The 8,513-nt window shown below is 41.1% G+C and overlaps 1 protein-coding gene across 1 annotated transcript; it reads right to left on the bottom strand.

Moving 5' to 3' along the window:
• Positions 1–188: 188 nt before the first annotated feature.
• On the bottom strand, positions 189–7,186 carry MPHOSPH10 (M-phase phosphoprotein 10). The gene is made up of 11 exons (XM_041469293.1): positions 7,040–7,186; positions 5,786–6,440; positions 4,875–5,044; positions 4,328–4,499; positions 3,903–4,044; positions 3,433–3,500; positions 2,620–2,757; positions 2,296–2,406; positions 1,951–2,058; positions 1,228–1,458; positions 189–395 (listed from the first exon to the last, which is right to left on the bottom strand). Exons 1-11 carry the CDS (start codon positions 7,132–7,134, stop codon positions 246–248), a joined length of 2,040 nt encoding a protein of 679 aa, XP_041325227.1. The 5' UTR covers positions 7,135–7,186; the 3' UTR covers positions 189–245.
• Positions 7,187–8,513: the final 1,327 nt, after the last annotated feature.

Below are 8,513 nucleotides of genomic sequence, written 5' to 3'. Positions count from 1 at the left end.
ACTGTACAGTCACAGCACATGTCAAGTATTTTACACCAGTAGGTATCTGCCCACACCAAGAATCTTTCCTTTTGGAATATATCAGAGTTCTATGGTAGAAAACAGGAGTAAAATCTACAGAAAATTGTCTGAACATCACCTCAGAAGTTCACAAGGTGTTTTAAAAGATCAACACAGAATAAAACCTATTCAAAGTCAGCAAAAAAGTTTATTATATACAGGATGCACCATATAAAAAAGGTAAATTACAACTTCAGTTTGTGAACAGAGATTGCTTTTTCCTTCTTCTGTTTCTTCTTTAATTTGCTGGCATCTTTGATTTGCATTCTCACTTGATCTTGTAGCTGAGAAAAGAAGGCCTGGGATGATTTCAAGGCCTTGTCTTTACCTTCATCCTGTCATTGGACAAAACATTTGTTACAACCAAGAAATGTACAAACAGTACCATTACATTATTTACTAGCTACTAAAGCATAATGGTGTTTAACTTAAAAAAGATCTGGTAACTGATTTTCAGAGGACATTGTTCACCACATTTTTATTCCACTCATGCTATCTAAAGAAATAAAGATTACATTCTCTTCCTAAGTAGCAACTAGCCTGACAGGTAAGAGCAGGCATCAAGAACAGATCCTTGCACATCATGAACTACAACAGGGTATCTGTATTTTGTGTTCTATTTGCCTTCTGAAAAGGTAAATACAAACAACTGGAAGTAATGAAGTTATTTTTCCTATTAGTTTCTAATACTTCAAAATTTCAGAGATTTTTAGAGTTTATTTAAAAGGCATCATAAGTGGTGCATGAGTTTACTGTTTTATAGCATGCAAAACAATATCAATCTGATGAGATTATAGGGAAGGCTCCACAATAAGGACAAAGTTAAACAGGAATACTGTATTACAAAACAGTTTCAGTTACCCAAAGCTTATACAGAACATAGAAACCTCAATGTGCATTCAAGCAGGCCCACTTGATGAAGTGGAATGGCTTAAATGCAGGAAATAAAGAAAATGTCTTACTATTTGCACAACATCACTTTGTGAACTTTGAAATAAATAGACAAGTAGCACCTCACACAAGATCATTTCTGCCTGATGAACATACTTTTATAGAGTAATTGTATCATACAGCTTTTTCACATTTTTCCAACCTTGTAATTCTGTGGGATACAGTTTACTTTCCTCTCTAGAGAAAAATTATCTGTCCTTGCGATTTTAGTCTTACCTTGAGCAGAGATGCTTTGCCTTCTTTGGTAAGTCTTTTTAATTTTGCTGCAGCAGCTTTTTTGCTAAGTTTTGTGGGTTGTTCTGGTTTCATCTTTTCAAGAAGCTTTTGACGTTTCTCCTTTTCCCTTCGCTTCATACGTTTACGGAGCTTTTTCCTTCTCAGTTCTCTTTTTTTGTCTGTGGGAGTCTTTTCTGCATCTGTTTTTACATCACCAGCTTTGTTCTTTTCCTAAATAGATCCACAACAGTGCAAAAGACAGGACTCACTTCACAGAACTCAAATCTGTCTCAGCATTTCCATTATTTCAAGTGACAGCTCAGGATAAGGCAAAGGCCAAAAACTGACAAAAGCTGGGAAATGAGATTTGTACAACTGATCCAGGACATGCTAATTGCTCTGCTCCAGTCTTTAGCTTGCTCCCTCTCAATACCCGTATAAATGTTGGAACAACAATGCCCATCATGTAACAGTTAAGATCAAAACCAAAGCATAGTATTATGGCCTACTGGAGCCAAATAAAATGTACTCTTTCCCCAGTTAGAAAAAAAAAACCCTAAAAAACCACCTCAGCCCTCAAAACCTCCCAACAACCACCAATGCTAAAATTCTCAGCCAAAAAGTCCACAAGGTGAGGAACCACCCACCAGGATGGGAAGAGCACAATTCCCACTGACAGACAGTACATCCTTCTATAACCCCCTTATGCCATTTTATATTTACCTTGATCTCCTCTGGTGCTAAGAGAGCAGCATCACTAACAGCAACTGGTGCTACTTCTTCCATACTTATAGCTGGAAGGTTGGAAACGATTTTAACTTCTGGCACCGGCTAGAAATAAGGAGACACATTCAGGACTGAGCACAGCACCTCAGCAGCTGACAGACAACTGAAGATCACAAGCAGTTGGGTTTGTTTAGAGGCAGTCACAGTGCATTTAATATGAAATAAGAATGAGCTCAGTAAACACCAATGTTTACTCTGCTTTCCATTTCTGGAATATATTTTAAAGTATCCAGTTTAAAAAAAGGGAGAAAGCCCCCAACTTTATGAAACTTATGCACTTACTGGTTTGGGTGTGAAGTGGAAATTACAAAGTGCATCCAGCTTCTGGAAGAGTGAATCCATCATTTCCTGAATTTCTTTGTGTTCAGGATTTTCCTCCTCTTCAGTCTTTTGCTGCATTAAAAATGCAATGTAACTGTAACATCATTCATAAGGCTACTTTACTTTAGCAAGACTGGTAACAACACCACTTACAATTCAGAGCCCTTTCACTGGTGAACACTCAGAGAAAGACTAAATTACTTCCACTTGGAAAGTGTATAAATGAACACACAAGAGAACACGGTGTGAACTTCCAGCCCAAAGGAAAGGCATTGTTTATGTTACCTGGTGAAGTTTCATGTATTCTTGCTCGTAGATTTCAGCCAGACTCAGCTTACTCTTTTCATGATCCAAACTGATCCGCTTCTTGTACTCAAAAGCTTCCTCTTTGGGTTTCTCTTTTGGTACTACGTCATCCCATGCCTGAGAAAGTCACAGTAATGACCAAATGCAAGTACAGCCACATCTACCAGCTATATTTTATTTAGAACATTTTTCAGTTATTTATCTGGCACATTAACTAGTTTATGCATATAGCATCCCAGGACTCATCAAGTTGTGCACTTTCATTTAAAAAAAAAGTAATAAAAGTTGTAGCTCTACTTGTATCCTTGGTCTTATGAACGAAGTCAACAACTATAACAAGTTGAAACTCTTCTCCATCTTTTAAAATTCAATGGACAGTAAGGCTCAACAAGCTGTGAAATACAAATTTTCTATCACTAGCTTTGAACAATGCTTCTTCCAAGCTTTTTATTTTTTTGCTCATCTGGTTTTGAAGCGAACAACTGAGTTTTGGTCAGTGTTCAGAATGCTCAGAGCACTACAGGCTGGCTTTATATTGCAGATAAACTCCTTAGTTTTATCTGCACACAGTCTGTTTTGAAGTGCACTAAAACATGGTGTATAACAGGGATATAAAAATAGGCCTCCTTAGAAATCTAAAGACACACTCATCAAGACAAAAGAACAATCAGTTGCAGAAATTAAGATAATTCTACCCCTAACATTGGGAATGCTTCCAGCTCATCCTTGGAATATGCCCTGTGAATCAAGTCTATGAACAGTGTAAGGAGGAACAGATAAGATAATACTAACCTCATCCAATATTCTCTGTTTAATGAGATCTTCCAGCTGAAAAGTAGTTTCTTCTGTGATCACAGGTGCTGAAAGGAAAAGGCAAAGAATTTTAAGATTAATGTTTCTCCAGCAAGAAACAGGTCTTATTTTATAAAGAATAAACTACAGAAAAACAAAGTAAAGCTTTCACAAAAATGTACCAATTGAAGGTGAAGTAAATATAAAAGTCATATTATGTAAGGCTGATAAATTATGAGGTCTGCCACCAAAGTTATGAACTTTCACATCAATTTAAATTTTTTTTAAAAAATTTTACCATTTCCTGTAGTTTCTACTGTGAAAATGCAGTGTGAAACAACCTCAAAATCACATCAAGAAGTTGAACCTGGTGTCCTCTTGAGTCACAGGTGTTTTCAGCAAGGTCAAAGGGCAGAACACCCAGCATGGTCTGCAACATGCTGTGAGCAAAGCCCCGTCCCTCCCCTTACCCATTCGCACTGCATGGTCAAAAAGCACTGTTTCTTCCAAAAGGCTGTTCTCAGGCCGTTTCTGCCCAGTCACTTCTCCTTTAAGCTGCCAAGGTTTCTCCTCTAACAATGCTTCTTCCAAGCTTTTTATTTTTTTGCTCATCTGAAAAACACAATTTCCTAGGAAGTTTAGAAGAGCTCACTCATAAACTCACAGCAAAAAAATTAGTATTTATTTCAGGTATGTGAGGGGATATATGATTGAAGATGTATCTATGTAGATAAACCACATGTCTTCCTTAAATTTTAAATACCTTCTTTTTATTTGCTGGACTCTGAACAAATGAAACAACCAGTAAAAAAAAAAAAAAAGTATTTGCCACTGTTTCAAAGTATTAGCCAAATAAAATATGAACGAAACCCAAAGAAAACCAAACCAAAATTACCTTTTCCTGTCTCTTCTCAAATGATGACTTTATTTCACTGGGACTGGAGCCCTTCTCTAATTGCACTTCAGTTACATCTTCTGTTTCACTGTCATCTGGCAAACTGAAAGTTACTTTTTTAGAAGCTTCTTTACTTCTCATGTGCTCCACCATTTCATCCATATCCTCAAACCTGTAACAAAACCATTTAATATAAAATAAAAGTTGAGAAGCCTTTATAATTTTTCACATGAGGATATTTCAGATGTTTACCTGTTACAAGTAACTTACAGTTTACAACAGGTCTCAAGCATCCCCCTAAAGGCAGAGGACATTAGGGAAACTTCTGGATAATAAGAATAACTCTGAACAACTTTTAAATGCTTTACTCAAATAAAGATCAAAGGACAATATTTTAAAAATATAAATAAGGTGACAACACAAACCATGAACATACAACAGTTAACTGAGAATGGCAAACTATGACCAGAGTGAGTGTGGCATTCTCAGTATTTTCTGCTTTCTTTAGTGTAAAATTATGAGGGCATTTTACCTGCATTTTACTTACTCAGACATACTTTCTTCATTTTGCTCTTCAATGGCACTGTCTGCTTCCTCCTCCTGATCCTCTTCAGCATCACTAGCTACTAAATCATCATCACCATCATCATCACCATCATCATCATCAACCAGATCAAAGAAATCTTTGTACGTCATATCTCTGGAACTTTTCATTGGCTAAAAAGGTGAGAGGGAAAGAAAAAAAAAACAAACAAACCAAAGCTGTTAAGACTGACAGAAATCAAAGGGTATCCTGTCTTTTAAAGTCTTTAGTGCACTACTTGAGCAACAGTAATTCAGGGAGTGGTGCATTAACCTGTAGTAGGGTGTCACAGTAAAACTGATTTCTTTTCCTGGTGTTTACAATTCTCTACCACTTGCACATACAGAAGTCAAGGAGCTGTAGATTTTGCCAAATTCTTGTTGGAATGCACACTAATTCCCTGGGTATATTTCTTACTTGCTAGTGAGAATGTCTGGTAATATTAAATAATAAAATACTTACTTTTGAATCAATCACTCATCAATTTAAATTGTATCAGAGTTACAAGGCAAGGTCCCTGGGAAAAAAACCCTTTGCTCTGCATCAGCCACCTCAGTGATCTCTAATTGCCAGATTTTTCATTTTCTGGGTCACCTATTCTGCAATTCTTCAAGGTCCCTGATTTCCCATGGGTATTATCTCTTCCTTTATTTATGTAAAAGCCCAAGGCCCATGTAAGGAGAGACTGGAATAGCAGGATGCTATGTCCTTCTACACCAGGGAATTTCCTTACCAGATATTAATTGTTAAAGTAAAGCTTCAGAAGTAATCATTAGTCACATAAACAAATGTAACTTAGCAGTTTCTACACAGAGTTAAACACTTTATGGTCCTCCTAACAGACACCAGATTTTGATTTAAAGGAAAAAACTTACGTTAATTTTAGCTTCTTCAGAGTCTTCCTCATCATCTGAGATAATGTCTTCAAAATAATTAATATCATCTTCTTCTTCTTCTTCTTCCCTGTCTTCCTTCTCTGCATGTTCTAAAAAAGCTTCCATCTCAGCTAGCTTGAAAAACTTGTCATCCACTACAGATTTCCTTCCCTTCCTTCTCAGTGTGGTTTCCTTGGCTGCTTTAGTTTGTTGCTCCAGTGCTTCAATATCAAAGTCAATATCAGAATCCTCATCACTGTCTTTCTGCATTATGCTTTCTCTGAGTTTACTTTGCTTTTCTTTAGCTTTAGTTTTATCTTTATCTTTTGTATAAACATCCATCTGTTCAGGTTCTGCTTCCATGATGTTGTCTTCCAACTCCTTGTCACTGCTGGCCTCTGCATCAGAGCCATCCTCTTCCTGGTCTGAGAGAAGGCAAAGGTCTTCATCCTCCGCATCCCTTGCAATGGATTTCTTGAAGAAATTGAGAATTGCATTGTTCTGGAGCTCCAGTTGCTGCCAAATCTGTTCTTCATCAAAATTTTCTATCACCAGCTCTTTTAGAGGGCCCCCACGAACTATGTCACTTCCTTTATTGAGATCGTAGAGAGTCTTTGTCATTGCTCTGAAGTCGGCAGCCAGTCCATCCTGCACACTGAGAGCAGAAAAATAAAAGAGCTTAGCACTTTCCACTAAGTCAGTCACATCCACACTGCTGCTCTGGTACCTGCTTTGGTTCTCTGGTGCTACACAGCAGCACCTTTCAATAGTTACTGCTGCGGCTTAGCTCTCCACACATTGGCTTGGAGCACTGCTACTACAGTCACAGAAAAAAAAAAAAAAAAACAGATAGGTGTTCAGAAGCAGGTGCTATTCAAACTAGGCATTAGGTACAAAATGTTTAGAACGCATGGCTTGGAGCACTGCTCCTACAGTCACAGAAAAAAAAAACCCACTAAATTCTTAATCCTTTCAGCTTTATTACACTTCGTGTATGAAGCGGCAGCTGGACAGAAAATTCCAGCTTTCTCCAGCTGCATCTTACAACACGTTGATCTTATTTAAGCACTCCAGGCATTTTGGGGAAGTGAACAGTACAGCACTAAACACCTCAGTGGTCCAGGAGCCAGACCCCAGGCGGCACAGAGGTCACTGCGCTTCTCCACCGCCTCACCCCTCAACTTTTACACCTGGCTAGTCTCCTCCAGGTTTTTCTCTACGGCTACCAATGCCTCCCCCGCCGCCCCGCGGTACCTGAGGAAGCACTCGGGGCGCGCCGCCGCCGCTCCCGCCACCCTGAGGCACGTCTGGATCCCCTGGAGCCCCGGGAGCGCCGGCACCGCCGCCATCGCGCCGCGCACACGTGGGGCCCCGGCACCGCCCCCGCCGTGCGCCCGGCGCTCAGGCCCGGGCGGCTCCCGCGGCCGCCGCCAAGGTTCCGCACACAGCGGTTCCGCACACAGCGGTTCCGCCCGCGGAGCTCTGCCCCGCCCCGCTTCCCGAGCCGTGGCATTCCTGCCTCCCCAGCCATGGCATTCCTGCCTCCTGAACCAAAGCACCCCGTACTCCTGGCCCAGCCCTCTGTTAGAAGCGCCTCGTTCTCCCAGAACCCCCACAGGGTATGGCGGTCATGCCCGATGGCTGCTGCTTCCCGCCCTGGGACGGGCGCGGTGTTGCTGTAGGCTGGGATGTGCATCAGCACTGGGAAGCGTGCTCTAAATATAGTGGAGCTACAGTCATCTTACTTCACAGTTTTGAATCTCTGACCTAGATACAAGGGCTATTTTGGAACTGCACATTTCCAGCTGATTTGTGGGCAAAACACCCGATCTCACCTGGTGTCTACAAGTTCAGGCTAACGAGGCACGCACACACCCCTGCACCATCCGCACAGCACTGCCCAGTGCTCTTCAGCTCCCCTCTTACATCTCGTGGTTTCCTTAAAGTTTATTTTATAAAGTCAAATTAAGACCTACACCCACAGACCCTTGTGTTTTCAGCCATCCACACAGCCCTTCTGCAACTCGATGCAAAACTGTGACTAACCTTTTAATTTCAATACTGCTCCTGCCTCTGCTGCTTTCACAAATGAAGTCTTTTCAGTGCCCTGCAATGCCACCTCTGTGTTTCCCCACTGTCACTTTGCACACTCCAAAAACCATGGCGTGGAGCAGGGCCCAGCCAGCAGAGCTGTGACTGTGACCTGTACCTGAAATTCTCTGAGCATCAGAAACACACCTGACACACAACCTGGGCTGGAAATTGAAAATGTCATATATTGGGACTTTCAAATACCCATTTTGACCACTGATTTTAATCTGTGCTTTTAACTAATCACATAAAGTCAGATTTGAAGTGGCACAAGCTGTCTCTCTATGCAGGCTATATCTCAACAGCTCGCAGTGTGCTATGCCTGACACACAAGAGTGCAGCATCAGCAGACAGCCTGCTCGCTGTCCTCAGTCTCTCTGGCACAATGTTTATGGCATCCCGCTCTGTACCAGGAATAGTGAGGCCAGCAGGTCAGGGAAGTGATTCTTCCCCTGTACTCTGCACTGGTAAGGCCACCCTTGAGTTCTGGGCCTCTCAATTCAGGAAGGACATTGAGGTGTTGGAGCAAGTCCAGAGAATGGCAACAGAACTGGAAAAGTAACTGGAGCACCAGTCAGGTGAGGAGCGGCTGAGGGAGCTGGAGGCCTCAGCCTGGAGAAAAGGAGACTTGGGGTGA

Source organism: Pyrgilauda ruficollis, unplaced genomic scaffold (genome assembly GCF_017590135.1).
Source record: "Pyrgilauda ruficollis isolate IOZ18807 unplaced genomic scaffold, ASM1759013v1 scaffold23, whole genome shotgun sequence".
Taxonomy (NCBI): domain Eukaryota; kingdom Metazoa; phylum Chordata; class Aves; order Passeriformes; family Passeridae; genus Pyrgilauda; species Pyrgilauda ruficollis.
The sequence above is the reverse complement of the archived record's forward strand: the minus strand, read 5'-3'. Positions and strand labels throughout refer to the sequence as shown.

Bases quoted from the DNA above. Each gene is read 5' to 3' on its own strand.
- MPHOSPH10 (XM_041469293.1), bottom strand. From the start codon at position 7,134: ATGGCGGCGGTGCCGGCGCTCCCGGGGCTCCAGGGGATCCAGACGTGC. The intron at 6,441-7,039 runs GTACCGCGGGGC...TTCTGCTCTCAG, and splicing joins CGCCCCGAGTGCTTCCTCAG to TGTGCAGGATGGACTGGCTG. The intron at 3,501-3,902 runs GTAAGGGGAGGG...TTTTCCTTTCAG, and splicing joins TGACCATGCAGTGCGAATGG to CACCTGTGATCACAGAAGAA.